The sequence below is a fragment of the Tachyglossus aculeatus genome, unplaced genomic scaffold (assembly GCF_015852505.1).
Source record: "Tachyglossus aculeatus isolate mTacAcu1 unplaced genomic scaffold, mTacAcu1.pri scaffold_166_arrow_ctg1, whole genome shotgun sequence".
NCBI lineage: Eukaryota > Metazoa > Chordata > Mammalia > Monotremata > Tachyglossidae > Tachyglossus > Tachyglossus aculeatus.
The window spans coordinates 15,022-37,110 of record NW_024044889.1 but is presented as its reverse complement, the minus strand read 5'-3'; the positions used below and the strand labels follow the sequence as shown (position 1 = coordinate 37,110).

General features: G+C 44.1%; 1 protein-coding gene across 1 annotated transcript; it reads right to left on the bottom strand.

Annotated features, from left to right (window-relative positions):
• Positions 1-4,686: 4,686 nt before the first annotated feature.
• LOC119923268 (olfactory receptor 50-like) lies at positions 4,687-21,411 on the bottom strand. The gene is given in 6 exon segments (XM_038742726.1): positions 4,687-4,723; positions 8,492-8,682; positions 11,197-11,699; positions 11,702-11,810; positions 16,313-16,330; positions 20,926-21,411. Coding segments are annotated over 6 exon segments (1,344 nt in total).
• Positions 21,412-22,089: the final 678 nt, after the last annotated feature.

Below are 22,089 nucleotides of genomic sequence, written 5' to 3'. Positions count from 1 at the left end.
CCCAGCACTGTATGGTTTCCAAGCCTGTTGCCTTCAGCTGTGATCTGGGATTGGCCTACAATGTCTTCCCCTGTGATTATATGTGTGTTTCAGTCCATACATATGCTTTTTTTGTCTCCCACGTCCACACACACACAAACATACACACACACTCACAAACTCACACACAGAGACATTTTATTAAATAAAAGCCTGTTCTCAACCGCAAATGACCCTAATGAGGGTTATGATTGAGCCTAGTCTTTGAATTTTGGCTTGGGGCTGAAATATTGAATGAACAACAAATGTGACCTAGTGGATTTAGTAACAGCCAGGAATCAGAGGCCTGAAAGACAGAGAACTTTGTTTCTAATCCCAGATCCACCACTTTTTAAATTATTAATGGTATTTGTTAAACACTTCCTATGTGTGAGGCACTGAATGAAATGCTGAGATAGATACATTATAATCAGGTTGGACACAGTCCATGTCCCACTTGAGGCTCACAGTCTTAATCCCCATTTTACAAATTAGGTAACTGAGACACAAAGAAGTTAAGAGACTTGCTTAAGGTCACACAACAGGAAAGTGGTAGAGGTGGGATTAGAACCCAGGTCCTACTGACTTCCAGGCCCATGTGCCATTCACTAGGCCACGTTGCTTCTCTACTGTGACTTGGGACAAGCCACTTAGCTTCTTTGGGCCTCAGAAACCTCATCTGTAAAATGGCACTTAAATCCCCTTCCTTCCAACAGACTGTGAGTCCCATGTGGGACAGGGCTGTGTCCAACCTGATTACCTCGTATCGATCCCAGCACTTAGGACAGTGCCTAATACATTGTAAGTGCTTGCTTAACAAGTATCATAAAAGAAAAAAACAAAGAGCAACATATCTTCCTATTGGTCAAGTGGGGCAGAAATGCCCAGCATTTGTTTGGTCTTTCCAAGACTGAACAAGGGTAGACATTCAGGGACCTGATTAATGTGAGCTCCCAGTTTTGAGGTTGCTTGGAAACATTCACTTGAAATTTGTGTCTCAGTATCTCTGGCTCTGTGCCCGTTTTTAATTATGACTCTGCAGATGTCCCTTAGCCCTAGCATGTCTTAGAATATCTACCTATCTTACTCCTCAGCAGGATTGTATTGCAGTTTAATTTTCAAAGCTATTAGGGTCTTCAGATGAGCAGTGCTACAATGAGCAATGTTCTCATCATTTATCTTAATAATAAAGTTACTCCTGGAACTAATTTGTAAAGAGTTTCTAAAAAAAAGTAGCATTTATTAGTAACATGTATACAATATAGAATTAGTATACAAGAGTTTATTAGGAAAGTATTATTAAAAGTAAGCTCTAATGGGCATTTATGGATGATAAAAAGAATATATAATATGCTATTAAAACAGTACACTTTTTCTGCCATTTTTTGATCACACACACAGCTGCCTGCAATTTGACAATTCTTCAAGATAATCCATATAATTTATTCTTCCAAGTGAAACGGCTTCAAAAACCCCTGGTGTGTTCTCCTGCAGTGTTTCACTAAATGATAAATTCAGCTCTAGAATGTCTATGAAAGAAATTGCTCCATATCATAAAGTCACTCTGAGTTTTTATTTTGCTAGATCAAGAATATGACTCTGCTGGTGCAGGAACTGGAGTCCCTAGACAAAAACAATATCCTTACAATTCGTCGGGAAATTGCAGCTCTAAAGAACAGACTGAAGGAATGTGAAGAATCTAATAAACAAAATGACCTAGTTCAAAATTTTCCACCAGGTAAGCATTCTTTTATTTATGATGGTAATAATGATAGTTATTATTATTTTTTTATTGTGGTATTTGTTAAGCACTTATTATGTGCCAGGCACTGTATTGAGTACTGGGGTAGAGACAAGAAATCAGGTGCCACTTGGAGCTCACATTGTAATTAAGAGGGAGAATGAATCCCCATTTTTCGGGTGAGGAAACTGAGACACAGAAATGTTAAGTGATTTGCCCAAGATCACACAGCAGGTACGTGGTGGAACTGGGATTAGAATTCAGGTCTTCTGACTCCCAGGCCCATGCTTTTTCCACCAGGACATGCTGTTTCCTTATTTTTCATTTGGATTAGCTTGAAAGAAGTGTGAAAAAGGGGGAAATTCATAGATTTCAATTATTTACAGAAATCACAAAAGCAAAGATAAAATGAACTGATTTGTTGGTACCACTGGGGCTTGACCAAGTGAACTAGAGACCTGGGATAAATTTGCTTTGCTGATGGCTGATGTGAAAAGTTGCTGGACTGTTCCCAGTTGCAGATAGAAGTCCATCCATTCCCAAGCAGACATTTAAGCAGCAAGGCTTCTTGAGTCTCTGCACACTGCGCTGACCCAAGCACCATTCTTGAGAAGATCTCTCTGATCGGGGTAGAACTAAGGGACAGAAGTTGGGAAAAACTTTTATGATATTTGTCTGTTGGAGAAAATGTCATTAAGTCCCATGGTAGTAGGGGTTACCCAGGAATATCAGGGGTGGGTCAGGGCCCATGACAGCAGCTGTTGCTCCAGGAAGCATGACTGAGTTGGAAAGAACATTGACTCAAAGACTTGGCAAAAAAAAGTGAAAGGACATGACAAAATCCACGCTCTGGGTCAGTGGAAGTTCTGGGAATCAAACCCAGCTCCTAGGACTCAGTTGCCAGAAATGTGTTTGACTGGCACTTTCCATTCCTAGCAGCTACAAAGCCTGAATCATTCACACAGCGAGAGTGGAGTATCAAGGCCATCTTAATTATCTTAGTTATCTTAAGTATCAGTACTTCATCTCCCTTAATCTCAGCTCCTGTTGTTGAGTTCAATTTTCTGAAAGCTTACCTCCTCCAAGAGGCTTTCCCAGACTGAGCCCCCTTCTTTCTCTCCCCCTCCTTCCCCTCCCCATCCTCCTCACCTTACCTCCTTCCCCTCCCCACAGCACCTGTATATATGTATGTATGTTTGTACGTATTTATTACTCAATTTATTTATTTATTGTATTTGTACATATTTATTCTATTTATTTTATTTTGTTAATATGTTTTGTTTTGTTGTCTGCCTCCCCCTTCTAGACTGTGAGCCTACTGTTGGATAGGGACCGTCTCTATATGTCACCAACTTGTACTTCCCAAGTGCTTACTACAGTGCTTTGCACACAGTAAGCGCTCAATAAATATGAAGGAATGAATGAATGAATAATATGGCGTCCAAGTTTTCATGGACCTGGTTGGGACCTGGAACAATTGGTAAGTCAGGGAATATCATGGAAATGTTCTAGGTTTGGGCTAATTTGACTCCAATTGGGCATACTTTGGCAGAAATCTCAGCCACATGATGTTGCCATGTCACGCTGGGGGCCGTTTTAACCACTTGACATCATATGCATCTTGGAGTCCAGATTTTTGGGATGCCAATCCTGTCTACTCTAGCAGGGAATGATCTCCAGGAAGTCAAAAGAATTGCAAACATTTTTGCACTAAGAAATATTTGTATTTTGGGGCATTTTTGCTTTATGTGTCTTCAGGTTCTCTGTGTGTGTTGATTCAACATATGCATAGTGAAGAATAAGTCCATGTTTTATTTCTGAAAATAGAAAACTTTGCTCTCTCCTCCCCAGAAACTTTTACCCTAGTTTTGACTGTACCAATGATTTTTTTTTTAAGCAAAAATTATTATTGGTCAGTGCAGACCGAAAACCCAGAGATGGGAGAGAGAAAGTTTTATTTGAAAGTAGGGGTGAAATGAAATGAGCAGTTTTTAAAAATTTCCTAGTAAAGCACTCCTGGGCTTTGAATACCACCCTAATCCTAGGTCAGTTGTTTAAACAAATTGGATCCAGATTTCCTCAAACAAATTGGATCCAGTTTTATTTTCACTTTCCCAACAACCTTGGGTGTACCTGAATTCTTGCCAAACCACTTGGTCCTTCTCCAGCTTGAGTTAATATTATATTTATGAGGTTTATATTAACCTGACTTTTTGTCATGTTTTTAAATCAATTTCTCCCTCTCTATTTTTGCTTGGTTTGGTTGATAATGTAGACTTGAGAGTACTTGAAGCATCTCCAGAAAGCCAAAAAAAAAAACAAAACTCTGTTGAGAGTTCACGGTTTTTCACTATTTCAGGACTTTAACAATCTATCCTGGATGACTGGCCATTCTAGAAATGGCCGAAGAAACAGAGTTTGGGTCAGACTGTTTTTAATTCGGTGGCTGGTTTCTATTTTGACTGCCTATTTAGAGTTGCAATTCAGTAAACATATTTTTAAGTAGCAGAGTGTCATTTGTTAATTCTGCAAATTTACATTGTCTCCATTCTAAATTTATATTTCGTTTCTTAGAACTTCAAACAAAATAATCTGCCTCATTTCATCAAATTTTCCAAATCAACCAGCTAGCCATTCCTTGTATGGGATTTAAGATGTATGTATATATGTTTGTACATATTTATTACTCTATTTATTTATTTATTTATTTATTTATTTATTTTACTTGTACATATCTATTCTGTTTTATTTTGTTGTATGTTTGGTTTTGTCTCCCCCTTTTAGACTGTGAGCCCACTGTAGGGTAGGGACTGTCTCTATATGTTGCCAATTTGTACTTCCCAAGCTCTTAATACAGTGCTCTGCACACAGTAAGCGCTCAATAAATACGATTGATGATGATGATGATGATATTTAATAGTAATAGATCAGGAGCAGACACTGTCATGCTTGGCTATAGTCAACCTGAAAGGAGCCGGGTTGGCTGATCTAGAATTTAGAGGCCAATGTATCCTGATTGCTCTGCACTACATTCTCAGTTGCTCAATACATTTTCCTGGATATTCATATACTTGAGAATTGGACTCTCTTTAGCCTTTTCCTAGTACTTTATACCAATTTAATTGCCTGATCCTCATAACCTCTTTGAATGGTCATTTACTGCTTTATTCCCCACTGGCCCAGAGGTAAGAACCTAGATTCAGCGATCTGCCTGGTCTGGAAAATGAAGTTGTGGTAAAACCGGGGTTAACATTCTCATGTGGTTTGTTGGCTCAAGCCTGCTGAAGTGGATTTTTGCAAAACAACAGCCTTCCCAGTCAGGGTGGTGTTTCTGTACAGCACCGTTAAATGGGGCATCCGAGGATCTTGCCAAGTGGGGAAGTGTCATCTACACGATGCACAGATAAAGAGAACATCGATGATTAAGAATGTGGTTGGATGGAAAGACTTTGCACTCCAATTCATTTAGTAGTCCCCTGCCTTTATTGCTCTAAAAATTCATGTGGGTAAAAAGGCACTTGGGTGTTTTCTGCAGTTTTATTCCCCTACTGCCTTCTTCCAGCTCTTCATCTGACCTAGGTAGCATGATAATATAATAATAATGATAAAAATGATGATGATAATAATAATAATAATAATAATAATAATAATAGCATTTGTTAACTGCATACTATGTGCAAAGCACTGTTCTAAGTGCTGGTAATAATAACAACAATTGGGGTATTTGCCAAGTGCTGACCAAGTACATTTTGGGTTGTGTTAAGTAGATAGGGCAGTGTGTTCCTGAAAAATAAAAAAAAGGAAGTACACATTTCCTATTTGTGTTGAAGATTAGCAGGTGCCTTTTTTTACCACTGTGATTTTAAAGCAACCCCTGACTGTTCTGTGTGGCAGTGTGTGGTCAGGCAGTTGAGATGATTTCCAGGCAACACCAACATCCTTCCTGCAATGACTGAGCCCCTTCTGTGTGCCAAGCACTGTACTAGATTTTTGGAGAATATCCAATAGAAGATAGAAGCACATACCCTGCCCTCAAGGAGTTTGCAATGAGATGGGGAAATTGGAATAGGAAAATGAAGAACATCAAAATGCCAGCAACCAGCATAGCCTAGTGGAAAAAGCACATGCGTAGGAGGCAGAGAACCTGCATTCTAATCCTGGCTGTGCTGTGTGACCCTGGACAGATCACTCAACTTCTCTGTACCTAGTTTCCTCATCTGTAAAGTGAGAATTCTCTCCTACTTAGACTCTGAGCCCTATGTGGGACAGGGACGGTCTCTGACTTCATTATCTTGAATTTACCCCAGCACTTAATATGGTGCTTGGCACATAGTAAGTTCTTAACAAATATTCTAATTCTTATTATTGTTATTATTATTTGCTCCAGGAGGTCCTGGTAGAGGTGTAGGGAAAGGTATTTGGAAAAGCAAATGGAGCTAAGGTACCAACAAGGAGAGAGATGGTGGGGAAGGGAAAATGATGGCAAGTTACACAGTGCATTTTCCAACCCATGCACATTACATTAGCTAACATAGGGCCTTGCCTTATACTCTGCTATTTCCCCTATCTGTAATTGACTGTAAATTACTTGTTGGAAGGGATTATGTCTACTAAGTTTATTGCATTGTTCTCTCCAAAGTGTTTAGTACAGTGCACTACATATGATAAGCACTCACCAAATACCATGTATTATAAGATGTCAGAATATGGTTGAACTGATTTTCAATAGGCATTTCATCACTTATTGCATGATTGTACTGCTGAGGGGAAGAGGACAGTCTTTGACCTGAAACCTCATAATAATGTTTGTTCAAGTCACATGCATTACAACTCAAGAAATGACACAGCAACCTTCTCTTTTTTTTTTTTGAAAATTCTCTCCGAGGTTCAAATAAGAAGCCAGTGCAGGGTTAGATTAAGAAAACAACTGAGACTCCTTTGAACTGGCAGGAAAGATAACTAACTTGCTACTAAAGAGTAAAGCATGAATAAAAATCTTCAAAGTGATTTCAAAAGGAAAATCAAGTTTAAATCACATAGAACCCCTAATAGTTTTGTTATTAAACTGAACACTGAATAACTTTATTTTAATAATTCATGCAATGTTTCATAAAGAAAAGCAAACAAGCATTCATCTGAGAGATCACTTTTAGGGAAAAAATAATACTTTGTACCTTTTTTTGTGAAGTCCGTCCATTTACTGAACACACTTTTGTTTTTTATTCATGAACCAGTCCATGAATTATTGAGAGAAACCCAGGATTCTGTAGTTTAATCATATGCAAAATTATTTGAGGTTGGGTTCAGAGAAATTTCAATCCTCTTTACCTGCTGCAGTTGTCAGAAGGTTTTGTTACTCAATTGAAAATTTAGAATCAACTTTAATAACTGTGTATTTAATCCTAGGGCTAAAAGATCAGAAATTTAAAAAATGAAGGGAAGACCCTTGGTAATAGTTTCATCTTAATATAAATGATCAAGCACCAGAGCAATTATTTTTAGGCTGTGCTCGGCTCCTTGCAACAAGCCCATTAGATTGTAAGATTCTTCAGGGCAGGGCCCCTGCCTTTTACTTTTATTGTCTTTTACCAATAGCCTAGTTCAGTGTTCTGGCCAGGGATTTTCTGGGTGAAGACCTTCATTCTTTCATTCATTCAGTCAGTCACATTTATTGAGTGCTTACTGTGTACAAAGCACTCACTGTACCAAGTGCTTGGGAGAGTACAATATAGCAATTAACAGCTACATTCCCAGTCCAAAATGATCTTACAGTCTGGACGGCTAGGGTTCACCATTTGCGTCTACACTTGCATATTATGTTCCCAAATTAACTTTGGTCTCAATCTTTCAGGCTATTTCAAGTAAATGGGATTTTTAGAGAAGGCAAATTATTTTTGTGTTATTTACAGATTTAGAGTAGGGAGAGCATTTCAAGAAGATAATGCTCATGGATGAATGAATGGATGAAGAGTTTGGGTCTTTGCTCTTGGCTTCTCTTTTCTTCTTGCATCTATCCATCTTTCCTTTTCTCTTTTCCTGCCTATTTGCAAATTATTTTGTGTCTATCTTCCCAGTTAGATTGTTAATCAGGTGAGAAGGGATTGTGTTTTATGCCTCCATTTGTACTCTCTGGAAAATTTAGTACAATGATTTGCACACAGTACATGCTGAATAAATACTACTGATTGATTTATTGATGGATTGAATCATGATCTTCAAGCTGCAAAGTACAGTACTTATTGAGTGCTTACTATGTGCATAGCACTGTACTAAGTGCTTGGAAAGTACACTTCGGGATAATAATGATGGCATTTGTTAAGCACTTACTATGTGCAAAGCACTGTTCTAAGTGCTAGGATAGATACAAGGTTATCAGGTTGTCCCACTTGGGGCTCACAATCTTAATCCCCATTTTACTGATGAGGAAACTGAGGCACAGAGAATAATAATAATAATAATAATAATAATAATGATAATAATAACAATTATAATAATGATTGCATTTATTAAGCGTTTACTATGTGCAAAGCACTGTTCTAAGCGCTGGAGAGGTTACAAGGTGCTCAGGTTGTCCCATGGGGGGCTCACAGTCTAAATCCCCATTTTACAGATGAGGGAATTTAGGCCCAGAGAAGTAAAGTGACTTGCCCAAAGTCACACAGCTGACAAGTGGCGGACTTGAGATTAGAACCCACTACCTCTGACACTCAAGCCTGTGCTCTTTCCACTTACCAGTTGGCCAATGGTCCATTGGGTATAGGGCCCACAAGCTGCAGGATAAGTGATACCAGCAAGATAGTGTATACAGCCTGCATCGGATGGTCTTGGACAGACTGCTTGGTCATCTCGGGAACTAATTGTTCATTCTTGGAAGAGTCCTCCAGCGACCCACTCTTTGCATCATCCAAAGGAGGAACTTCCCTCTGAGGGTTCCCGTATACTATCAGCAAGGCTAACTAAGGATCTCTCAAAAATGGTTCAAACCTATGATCATCAAAGGAAGGAGGACCTAGGACTGGAGGCATTACCCAAAAATAGAAATTTCCTCTCCAGGATTCATTAAAAGGAGGGAGGGACTTCCTCTGTGTTCAGGGCAGCAAGTGGGAAGACTTTTAGTGGGGGTGCTTTAGAATATAAAGACACAGCTAGTTGCTGCAAAACTATGTATTCATCTGTTTGTACTGGGATGGTGCACCTTGCTATGTGGGATCCAGTGGGATGTTTTAATAAAGAGGATCTGTTATTCACTGAGATCTTGGGGTATAGTGTATTCAGTAATGGCTATGGAATGAGAAAGACAGTCTCCTGTTCCCTGAAAGGGTCAGTGAAAATAGAAATGATTCATTCATTGTCAGATGTATTGAGCGCTTACTGTTATGCAGAGCACTGTACTAAGCATTTGGAAAGTAAATTCGGCAATAGATAGAGAGAATCCCTGCCCAACAACGGGCTCACAGCCTGAAAGCAGGAGACAGACAGCAAAACAAAAAAAGTAGATAGGCATCAATGCCATCAATATAAATAGAGCTATAGATAATATTTACTATTATTGTTAATAAAATAAATTAAGTAACAATTATGTACAAATATAAACAAGTCCTGTGGGGAGGGGAAGGGGGTAGAGCAGAGGGATGGAGTAGGGGCAGTGGGGAGGGGAGGAGGAGCAGAGGAAAAGGGGGGCTCAGTCTGGGAAGGCATCCTGGAGGAGGTGAGCTCACAGTAGGGCTTTGAAGAGGGGAAGAGTGCTAGTTTGATTAATTAATTAATTAATACTTAATAATGGCATTGGTTAAGCGTTTACTATGTACAAAGCACTGTTCTAAGCGCTGAGCACTGTTCAAAGTGCTGTTGTAAGTTTGATGCGAGTAGGGAGGTCATATCTCACTTTCAGAATGCCCCGATATTGTGGCTTTTAGACTTCTGAGCACCCCCTGGGGAACGGGGCTGGGCTGTACTTGTAGCCCCAATATTGGATCAGAGTGAAGGCTAAAGTTCTCCCATCGTGACTGGGAAGAGGCAGGGGTGCTCCTGTGTGCTGGGACGGGGGGGTCGTTCCCTACCTGTGCAGGTCGTCTTGGGGTCAGTTGGGCAATGGAGGCTGTCTGCACTGTCCGCCTCCTTTGTCCCTTCGGATGATGGGCCTTGTGGTGGGGAACTCGTCCTGGAACAATCAGTGTAGCAGAGAGGGAAGCGGGACGGGGGGCTGTGGAGCTCAAAGCAGAAACGCTGCGTCCTCAACCACAGGCACAGTGGTGGTGTGAGTGGGTCTTACGGCAGGACTATTTGCAGGAGTCTCTGGTCCCTCAGGCCCCACAGTTTATGGCTCCCCCAGCTCCGTGTGAGAGAGATACAAACTCTCAGTGCCTGGTTTCCCTGCTGGGCTATGCTTAGGGAGATGTCCCAGGAGATTTTCTGTTTTAAGTGGTATTTAAGTGCTTACCATTCGCCAGGCACTGTACTGTGGGGTAGATACAAGATAATCGGGATGGACACAATCCCCGTCTCACAAGGGACTCACAATCCTAATCTCCATTTCATAGATGAGGTAAATGAGGCACAGAACAGTGAATTGACTTGCCCATGGCTACACAGTAGAGAAGTGGCAGAAGCAGGATTAGAACCCTGGTCTTCCAACTCCCAGGCCCATACTAGGTCCACCAGGCCATGCTGCTTCCCTATTAATAATGGCATAGGTTATGTGCCAAACATCGTACTAAGGGCTGGGGCAGATATAAGATGATTAGGTCTCACGTAGGACTCACAGCCTCAGTAGGAGGGGGAATAGGTACTCAATCCCCATTTTACAGTTTAGGACCTGAAGCACAGAAAAATTAAGTGACTTGTCCAAAGTCACACAGCACACAAGTGGTGAGCTGGGATAAGAGCTCAGTTTCTCTGACTCCCATGTCCCTGATCTTTCCACTAGGCCACACTGCTTCTCTGGTCAACAGAATATTGGTGACCATAAAGGAGGATGGTAAACCCTCACTAGGAATGTGAGAGTTTGACCCTCTCCTACAAAAAACAAACAAAACCAAATTGTACATGACAAAAAGTATGCGAGGTTCGAGATCTGGCTTAACTTTCTCAGAAAAATAAGCTTCAGGTGAATCAGCATGTCAGAGTCCTCGAGAGAAGACACTTTTCCTGTTGAATGCGTTTCTCAGGGCCATTTTCATGTTCTTGTTCCTCATGCTGTAGATGAAGGGATTCACTGTGGGGATGACCACTGTGTACACTATCGAGCCCTTACTGAATGTTTGGGTCGATGTTGGACAAACGTAGGTCCCAAGAGAGGTGCTGTAGTATAAGGAGACCACGGACAGGTGAGAACCACAAGTGCTGAAGGCTTTCCACCTACCCCCTGCAGATGGGATTCTCAATATGGTGGAGATGATGCGAACGTAAGGGAACAGGAGGCCGGTGATTGGACCTACCCCAATCACTACTACAGAGACAAACACGATTACATCACTGATGCAAATGCCAGAACAGGAAAGCTTTAGGATCTGGTAAAGTTCACAGAAGAAGTGAAGAATTTCCCAATTGGTACAGAAGGATAAGCGAACCACCAATAAGGGGTGTGTCAGGGCATGGAGAGAACTGAAGATCCAGGATCCAGCAACCACCAGGGTACAGGGCTGTGGGTCCATGATGGTGGTGTAGTGGAGGGGGTGACATATGGCCTCGTAATGGTCATATGCCATTCCAGTGAGGAGAAAATGGTCCAGACTTGCGAACAGAATGAAGATGTACATTTGTGCCAGGCAGCCAGCATAGGATATGGATTTGTCGTGGGTCTGAATGTTGACCAGCATCTTGGGGACCGTGGTGGACAGGAAGCAGATGTCGGCCAGGGAGAGGTTGGTGAGGAAAAAGTACATGGGGGTGTGCAGGTGTGGGTCAGAGCTGATGGCCAGGAGGAAGAGCAGGCTTCCAGAACCCTAAACAGGTACAACCAGATTAAAAGCACGAAGAGGAGCTGCCGCTGCTCTGCCAGGTTGGACAGTCCCAGGAGGAGGAATTCGGAGACACCAGTTTGGTTTCCCCTCTCCATGGGGCTGGAGGATCTGCTGGGGGAGATGCGACAGGAAAATGGGATGGTGAAGCAATCACATCCTGGTTCAGACTAGGTTTTATGCGGTTTAATGTGTGTGTTCCGGGGCGGGGCAGGCTAAACATTGGAGAGACCCCTGCTGCTCGATTTCAGACATCTCCCCAGCTTTATTGGGAATGTGGTTGGGAGGGCTGGGGTCTGGCTGGAGTATTTGTTCATCTGAGATTCTTCTGCTCACACTCTCCAGCCTTCCTGTGGTCCTGGGTCCACCCTTCCCAGGCCCGTGTGTGTCGGCACAAGGTGCAGCGGGTTCTATTTCTGCCCCACCCCCAGGCACAGTATTGGGCTCTACTGGTCCAGCTATTCCTCATTCTCAGAAACTCGGAGCCCATCATCAGTGGCCCTTCAGGCTTCTCCTCACCGGAATGAACAATCCCAGTTTCTTCAGACACCCCCTTTCCCTGACATTTCTCCATCATCACTACTCTCTCCTGAGCTTTCTCCATGGAATCTCATCCCAATTCTCAGGCCAAGCCTATTCATTACTAAGGAGAAAAATTGTGCCTTGCTCATTTTGGGGCCAAAAGAATATTTCTGGGTCCTGGTGATGGACTTTACGTTGCTGGCAGCTGTTCTGCACCCTACCCTTAGCAAATGCCCCCCAACTCCTTCCTTATGCCTTCTTATAAGTTTATTTTTGCTTGCTTTTTAAGCCCATCACACTAGTTTTTGCAAGGCTCATCCTACTCCTCATTCCCAGTCTTGTTTGTCTTCCTCATGTCTGTAGTTCCCATAAGAATGAGGGTTATGGTTTCTGCAGGGGGTGGTCGAATGGTTAGAGTAGTATTCCCTCCACCCACCAACAATTACAGGAGTGAAGTCAGATCTCTTTCATGATTGGAGGGTGGGTCATCCACGCGGCCGGGGTCTTCATAAGAGGGAAGCTCCGGTCTGTGATGTGCCAGTGGCTGGTCAGGGCAGTCTTCTTCCTCTGCCCCCACAGTTTGAAAGTACAGCCCATAACCACCTAGGAAACACTGGGAAAGACTGCAGGCTTTTGTACCCTAGTACTCCTGATTGGAGAGGAGAGAATCCTGATAATTATCTCCTCCAAGTGCTGTTTCAGCTATTCGTTTTAATGTTAATAATTTGTGCAAGTAAATCTTCAAATGGCTCTTATTTTGGATTGTAATTTACTGTTGTTGTTTTTCTTCTATTGGTCTCTCTTCCCTTATTTAGTGGGGTCAGGTTCCAGAGAATTGAGACCGTGTCTTGTATTTTTCTTGAGGGCAGAGATTATGCCTGCCTACCCTCTTCTGCTGTGCATTCCAAGGAGCTTAGTACAGTACAGGAGCTTAGTATAGGAGCTTAGTACAGTGTTCTACATACAAGTGTTCAATAACTACCAGGGATTGAATACCAGGGCTTGGTATGAGGTAGGTACTCAACAATAACACAGAGGAAGCAGCGTGGTTCACTGGAAAGAGCCCGGGCTTTGGAGTCAGAGGTCATCGGTTCAAATCCCGGCCCCGCCACTTGTCAGCTGTGTGACTTTGGGCAAGTCACTTCACTTCTCTGGGCCTCAGTTCGCTCATCTGTAAAATGGGGATTAAGACTGTGAGCCCCCCGTGGGACAACCTGATCACGTTGTGAACTCCCCAGCGCTTGGAACAGTGCTTTGCACATAGTAAGTGCTTAATAAATGCCATTATTATTAATAACACTAATACAATGATGAAATGGCTGTTATGATGTGATTGCTGCTTTTAAATCCTCTAGCAACCCTTGATGACAGGTAAACAACCCCCCTCTTCTCCCTGCTCTAGTAGGAAACCCCACCTAATTAACCCCTTCAAGGTCCAGGTAGTAAACTCTTCCCCATTCCTGAATCCACTGTTAAGCCTAGGCATTTCCCAGGTTTAAACGCTGCAGGTTGAAATCTGTGTCCGTTGATATGAAGGAGTTCTCGTTGGTTGGAAGGGATACTAGGAGATTGGAGCCATGGAACTCTGTTGGGAGGTTCTGGTCCACCTTGGCTGATCCATGCTGATCATACCCCGAGCTCAACTTTCTCCAACCCTGCAGTCGTGAAGGCCAGCCCTTCTTCTGGAGCAATTCTAATATCCAGCAGTTGTCACCTGTGATGGCCCTTGACCAGTTAGGACTTCAAAGACATCTGATCACTCCCAAGACCTGTCCTATCACATTTCCCCTGCAAATCCTCACCATGCTTTGCCCCTGACTCTTTTTTTTTATTGTATTTTTTAAGTTCTTACTATTTGCCAGGCACTGTACTGAGCCCTGGGGTAGATGCATGGCAATCAGGTTGACACTTTCCATGTCCCACGTGGGGCTCACAGTCATAATTTCCATTTTACAGATGAGGTAAGCGAGGCATGGAGAAGTTCAATGACTTGCCCAAGGTCACATGGTAGACGAGTGGCAGAGCTGGGACTAGAACTCAGGTCCTACTCTCTCCCAGGCCCGTACTCTATCCACTAGGCCAAGCTGCTTCTCAAGATGAAAATCTTTCATCCATGATCTCATCTGGGACACCAGCCATCTACTTCACTCAACTCAGGTGAATGGACTATTTTTTTAATGGTATCTGTTACACACTTAATATGTGCCAGGGGCACTGTACTAAGCAGCGTGGCTAAACGGAAAGAGCATAGGCTTGCGAGTCAGAGTTCATGGGTTCTAATCAAGGCTCCACAACTTGTCAGCTGTGTAACTTTAGGCAAGTCACTTAACTTCTCAGTGCCTCAGTTCCCTCATCTTTAAAATGGAGATTAAGACTGTGAGCCCCACATGGCACACCCTGATGACCTTGTCTCCCCCACAGCGCTTAGAGCAATTCTTGGCACATATTAAGTGCTTAACAAATACCATTATTATTATTATTATTATTATTATTAACAAATACCATCATCATCCTTACTACAATAGATCCAAGTTAATTTTGTTGGACGCAGTCCATGTCCCACATGGCACCCTCAGTCAATCCCCATTTTACAGGGAAGGCACAGGGAAGTGAAGTGACTTGCCCAATGTCACATAGCAGACAAGTAGTGGATCTGGGATTAAAACCCAGGCCCTTCTGACTCCCAAGTCCATGCTCTAGCCACTAAGCCACACTGCTTCTCAAGATCTCACCCAGAGGTGGTTGGTCTTAGATTCTTGTCTTACTAGATGACTTAGAGGGAAAATTAGGGATGTTAGATGGTACATCCCTAACCGTTAAGATGATGTTAAGGAGAGTAACTTTTACTAGTCGGGCAGTGGTCCACTGTGTACATGGCCCATGAGCTACAGGATAGGTGATACCAGCAAGATAGTACATACAGCTTGCATCCAATGGTCTAGGAGAGACTGCTTGGTCAACTCAGGAACTAACTGTTCATTATTGGAAGAGTCCTCCAGAGACCTACTCTTTTCATCACCCAAAGGAATATCTTCCCCTTGAGGGTTCCCACATACCATCATCAGGGGTCACTAAGGATCTTTCAAATGCAGTTCACATCTATGATCATTAAAAGAAGGAGGAACTAGGACTGTATGCATCATTGGTCATTGGGGACGTTTGATAGGACAGTTCGGTAGAAGGGAGGGGACTGAAGCTAGACTCGAGGGGATCCAGGAGAGAATTGGAGTTGAGCAATTCGAGGCATCGAGTATAGACGACTCGCTCTAGGAGTTTGGAAAGGAAGGGTAGTAGGGGGATAGGGCAATAACTGGAAGGAGCGTTGGGGTCAAGAGAGGGTTTTTTTTTAGGATGGGGAGAATTGGGCATGTTTGAAGGCAAATGGGAGGAAGCCATTGGAGAGTGAGTGGTTGAGGATGGAAATTAAGGAGGAGAGGAAGGAAGGGGTGAGAGTTTTTATAAGATGAGAGGGAATGGGGTCAGAAGCACAGGTGGCAGGGGTGGCACTTGAGAGGAAGAAGGAGATCTCCTCTGAAAATACTGTCAGAAAGTATGGGAAGGTAGAGGAGAAGGTTGAGAGCGGGGGGATGGAGAAGGGGGAGTAGTAACTTTTGGGATCTCAGACCTGATGGTGTTAATTTTCCTAATGAAGTAGGTGGCCAGATCATTGGGGGTGAGGGATGGAGGACGGGGAGGAACAGGGGGCCTGAAGAGGGAGGTAAATGCCCTGAACAGCTGACGTGGGTGATGGGCATGGGTGTCAATAAGGGAAGAAAAATTGTTTTGCCTGGCAGAGGAGAGGTCAGTTTTAGGGCAGGAAAGGTTAAATTTAAAGTGAACAAGGTTGGCTTGGTGACCATAACCAATTCTGGTGGTGAAACATCCTGGTTTGGGCAGGTTAGTATTAGGCCTGGTAGGGACCAGGGGAGACCTGTTGGATTTTAGCCAAGAAACTCCCAGGGCAATACCCGAAACTCGGAGAAGTCAACACCAGCATTACCCCCTTCAGATGGCATCCAAGATGATGGACAAAAACACTATAGAAACCCAGCCCAGGCATTATTTGTCACACTGTGGCCAGCAGAGTTAGCTAGAACAGAGCTCCCCTGGGTACCTAGTCTCTGACACACTGGTCCCTGATTCCTGCTGCATGGCTCAAGCTGCTGACCTCTAATGACTTTTGGCTGTCCCTGTCCTTTCTCCATCCCTTGCAGAAGAAGAAGCACTGCACACTATTGGTTTGCTTTGTTAACTCCGTTGTATTGTATTCTCACAAGGGTTCAGTACAGTATTTGCATATACTAAACACTCAATAAATACCATTGATGATGATAATGATAATGTGGACACAAGATCAGGTGAGCTAGGTGGCTTTTGTAGAAAAAAGGTCATTGTGACTGGAACCATCCCACACTTGGAAGCCTTTCCCTTCTCTGTCAGTGATCTGAAAGCAAGGGTGGCCAGAATGTGTATCTTAGAACAGTGCTTTGCACAGAGTAAGCGCTGAACAAATGCCATCATCATCATCATCATCATCATCATCATTATCTATTTATATTATTGTCTGTCTCCCCAACTAGATTGTAAGGTCATTGTGGACAGGGGGTATTTCTGTCATATTGCTGGGCTTTACTCTCCCAAGTGCTTAGTACAGTGCTTGTCACACAGTAAGCGGTCAATAAATATGATTGGTTGATAGATTGGTGTAGGGGTGAAGTTTCCTGCATATAGGACCCAAGACTACCTGTCCCCGCATGTTCTGTGACTTCACCTGAGCCTGCTCAGAGTGTGTTCCAACCTGAACATAGAAGGCTAGGCATTTCAAGTGAAGAAGAGCAGCTGCTCACACCCAGACTAGAGCACTCAGCACATGCATGTGGCTGTTGGTTTCTCTCCTAAATGTGGTCAGTAACATATAACAGAGAAGAAGAGCCTTTGGAGGATCGGGATGAGGACCCACACTCCAGTGGAAAGTTAATGGGGGTCTGCACCTCCCCCAGAGACATGCCCTTCTCCCAGCCCCCTCCCCAGCCCCTGGCCGTCAGGGACGGAGTTCACGGCTCCAATTCCCACCCGGCAGACCTGGTCACTGTTGCCATCACCGGGATGATGTGGCCACTGACCCCACTCTCAGGAAGCCCCAATCTTGTGGCTTACCATCGGGTGGGTGGGTTGAGACATACTTTAGTCCCAGTATCAGAGTAGCGTGAAGGCTGAAGTTCTCCTGAAAGGGGTGGGTAACAAGTGTGGGTGTTCCCATGGGCTGGCTCGGGGGGAACATACCTCACCTGTGCAGGTTGTCTTGAGGTCCGTCAAGCAATGTCCTTTTCATACGCCGTCTAACTCCTCTGTACCTCGGGGGATGAGCCTTGTGGTGGGGAATTCCTCCTAGAACAATTGATGTGGCTGTGTGGGAAGAGGAATGCAAGAAATTCAGGGTCCCAGGCAGGAACGCCGCATCCTCACTCATAGTGGCAGTGCGGATGGGAAAGGGACTCATGGCAGGACTATTTGCAAGAGCCTCTGGGCCCTTGGGACTCACACTCCATGGCTCCCTGAGCTCCTTGTTAGATGTGAATGAACACTCAGCTTCTGGTTTCTGCCCTCGCCCCTCCTGGTTCTGCTGAGGGAGATATCTGGAGATGATAATGTAATCTTACTGGGGACAGTTTACATTGGCTTAGTGGAAAGAGCACGGACTTAGTGGAAAGAGGTCGTGGGTTCTATTCCTGCCTCTGCCGCTTATCAGCTGTGCGACTTTGGGCAAGTTACTTAACGTCTGTTGTGCCTCAGTTGCCTCATCTGTAAAATGGAGATTAAAACTGTGAGCCCCAAGTGGGACTTCCTGATTACCTTGTATCTCCCCTAGTGTTTAGAACAGTGCTTGGCACATAGTAAGCACTTAACAAATATCATTATTCCTTCTTGACTCTAAATCTGCTGTGGTTGGGGATTTTTCTTTTATGGTATTTGTAAAGCACTTACTATGTGCGAAGCACTGTTTTAAGCGCTGGGGGATACAAGGTGATGAGGTTGTCCCACGTGGGGTTTACAGTCTTAATCCCCATTTTACAGATGAGGTAACTGAGGCACAGAGAAGTTAAGTGGCTTGTCCAAGGTCACACAGCTAAGTGGTGGAACCCAGATTTATTGCGGAATTGAACTCTCCAAGCGCTTAGTTCAGTGCTCTGCATACAGTAAGTGCTCAATAAATAAGATTGAATGAGTGAATGAATGAATGAATGAACCTTCTGGGCTCCCCTGGACAGCCGTTCCTGAAGCTCAGGCTGCTCCTTCCCAATTCCTATTATGGTTATTTCTTATTATAACTTACTGCAGCAAATATTTTCAGATCATGACTCCAATGTTTAGTTGTTACGGATAAAAATACAGCATGGCATCATTTTTAAAAAAAACATTTCTACCCTTTTCCATTTCTTTCACAGTTTAGATCAACAGTACGGATTTGTTTTAGAAATATCCCATTTGTTATTTGTCCAGAAACATTTGCAGAAAGGGAGCTGAGTTCCTTTTTTCCAATAAAAGTGAAAATTCCACCTCTTAAGACAACCAATCAACAATAATTGTGGTGTTTATTAAATTTTTATTATGTCCTAAACCCTAGGGTAGCTGCATGGTTACCCACACACCTTCAGTTATAAACTCCTAATCCACGTTTTTTCAGTAGACAATTGAATCCCAACTGATTCCAGTGCTGGACTGGGGATTCTGACCATGCCAGATGCCACTGCACCTGCAGCCTTGCTACTGGGAAAGAGCAGAGAAATTCTTCATGAGATAGCTCTTTTTTAGCCATTGTGTTTGACTAGACCCTTGCACCCTGGATAGAGAATTCTTTTTTTTAGGACGTTGTCTGGTGGCAGAGGTTACCGAGAAGTCTTGGGTGTGCTGAGGAATAGCCGATGAAGAGAGATGACATGTAAGATGGAGGGAGATGGTGCAGAGCTTTGAAGATAATGGCAAGGAGCTTCCATTTATTGCAGAAGGAGAAGGATAACCACTGGAGATTTTTGAGGTGTGAGGAGATGTGTGCTGAGTGGTGCTGAAAAAGGATGATCCATGTAGCAGTGTAGAGAATGGGCTGGAGAGGTGGAGAGCTAGAGGCCGGGAGAGCAGTGATGAGGGTGATACCTGATGTAGTCTTGCTGGGCTAGGATTGCAGGCTTGGACCAGCGTGGATGGAGAGGAAAGGGTGGATTCTGGAAATGTGGAAGAAGACCTGACAGGATTTAGAAAGAGAATGATGTGAGAATTGAAAGAGAATGAGGAATTCAAGGATCATGCCAAAGAAGCCAGCTTCTGAGAACAGGGACTAGGCATGGAATTGGTAGCAGAGAGAGGAACGTTTGGAGGAGAACATTTAGGAGGAAATGGAGAAGGAGGGGCTTGACAAAGGAAGGTGTGGCTCTCAGTTTTGAACACGTTGAATGTGCACGTTGAATGAGCCCACTCTTGGGTAGGGACTGTCTCTATATGTTGCCAACTTGTACTTCCCAAGCGCTTAGTACAGTGCTCTGCACACGGTAAGTGCTCAATAAATACGATTGATGATGATGATGATGATGCAGGTAGGACATTCAAGTGGAGCTGTCGTAGGGCCACGAGGAAATGTGGGATTGAAACCCAAGAATAGAACCAAGATTAGAATGCTGCTTGGAGGAGACAACATGAGTTCGGGGAAAAACCATGGGCCTGTAAGTCAGAGGTGGGAGGTCAGGGTTAGAGAGGGAGAACTGGGAGTCATCCTCATAGGAGCCTTCCCTGATTAAGCCTTCTTTCCTTGACTCCCTCTCTCTTCTGCATCATCTGTGCACTTGGCTTTGTTACCTTTGGGAGCATGATATTGACCTCACCCTCACCCCTGCAGCACATACATACAGATCCATAACTGTTTTATGTATGTGAAGATCTATCTTCGCCTCTCTACTGCAAACTTGTTGTGGGCAGAAAATGTGTCCACGAACTCTGTGGTATTGTACTCTACCCAGCGTACACGTCCCTGCACAGAGTATGTGCTCAATAAATACCGATGATGGATTTATTCATTGATCAAGGTGGTAAATAAAGCCACATGAATACATAGATGCCTCTAACGAGTTAAGTGCAGAATGTGCTAAGTAGGCACCCAGAACAGAACCTGTGGGACACTGACAACCAGCAGATGAGAGGGGAAAGAGTTGCCAAAAAAACAAAACGAAGGGATTACAGTCTCTGGAAGAAGTCATATTTCCTACTGATGAATTTTCTCAGGGCCCCTTTCATTTCCTTGTTCCTCAGGCTGTAGATGAAAGGGTTCAGCATGGGGGTCACCACTGAATGCATCACGGATGCTATAGAGTCTTTCCTGGCCTTGTGGGTGGACCGGGGGCTGATGTAGACCCAAACGGAAGTGCCATAGAACAAGGAGACCACAGACAGATGAGAGCCACAGGTGGAGAAGGCTTTAAACCTTCCCCCGGCAGATGGGATTCTTAAAATAGTGGAGAAAATCTGATTGTAAGAGAACAGAAGTCCCATGAGGGGACCTAGCCCTAACAGAGCAGCAAGAACTAAGAGCAATATTTCATTGATGAGTGGATCGGTGCAGGAAAGTTTTATGATCTGGATAGGTTCACAGAAGAAGTGATGGATTTTATTGTCTGCACAGAAGGATATTCGAAGCACCATTAAAGTATGTGTCAGAGCATGGAGACTGCTGATAATCCAGGACCCAGCTACCATCAGAGCACAGAGCCGTGGGCCCATGAAGGTGGTGTAGTGGAGTGGGTGGCATAAAGCCACATAGCGGTCATAAGCCATTCCAGTGAGGAGAAAGTGGTCCAGAGTTCCGAACAGAATGAAGAAATACATTTGCGCCAGGCACCCAGCATAGGATATGGATTTATTGTGGGTCTGAATGTTGACCAGCATCTTGGGGATTGTGGTGGACAGGAAACAGATGTCGGCCAGGGAGAGGTTGGTGAGGAAGAAGTACATGGGCTTGTGCAGGTGCGGGTCAGATTTGATAACCAGGATGATGAGCAGGCTCCCCAGGACCCCGAGCAGGTACATCCAGAGGAACAGCATGAAGAGGAGCTGCTGTTGCTCCGCCCGGTCGGACAGTCCCAGGAGGAGGAATCCTGAGATGCCGGTTTGGTTTTCCCTGTCCATGCGGCCGGAGGATCTGCTGGGGGAGATGTGGCAGGAGAATTGGATGGAGGAGCAGTCATATCCTAGTTCAGACTCAGTCTGGACTTTATGCAGTTTAATGTGTTTTTGCCGGGGCAGGGCAGGGTAAACAGTGAAGAGATCCCTGCTACTCGATTTCATACATTTCCTCGCTTTATTGGAAATGTGGTTGGGAGGGATGGGTTCTGGCCGGAATATTTGTTCATCTTTGATTGTCCTGCTCAGACTCTCCAGCCCTTCTGGAGTCCTGTGTCAACCATTCCCGGGCCTGGGTGTGTCAACACTAGTTGAGGCGGGTTCTATTTCTGCCTCATCCCCAGGCACAGAATTGGGCTCTCAGTCCGGCTGCTCCTCATTTTCCATGGAATACCCCATCAGAGACTCGGAGCCCATCATCAGTGGCCCCTCAGGCTTCTCCTCACCCGAATCAATAATCCCAGTTTCTTCAGACACCCCATTCCCAGACATTTCTCCATCATCACTGCTCCCTCCGGAGCCTTCTCCATGGAATCTCATACCACTTCATACCACAAGCATACTCAGTACTAAGGAGAACCATTGTGCCTTGCTCATTTTGGTGCCAAAAGAATATTCCTGGGTCCTGTTGATGGGGTTTTCAGGGCTCGCAGCTGCCCTGCACCCGACCCTTAGCAAATGCCC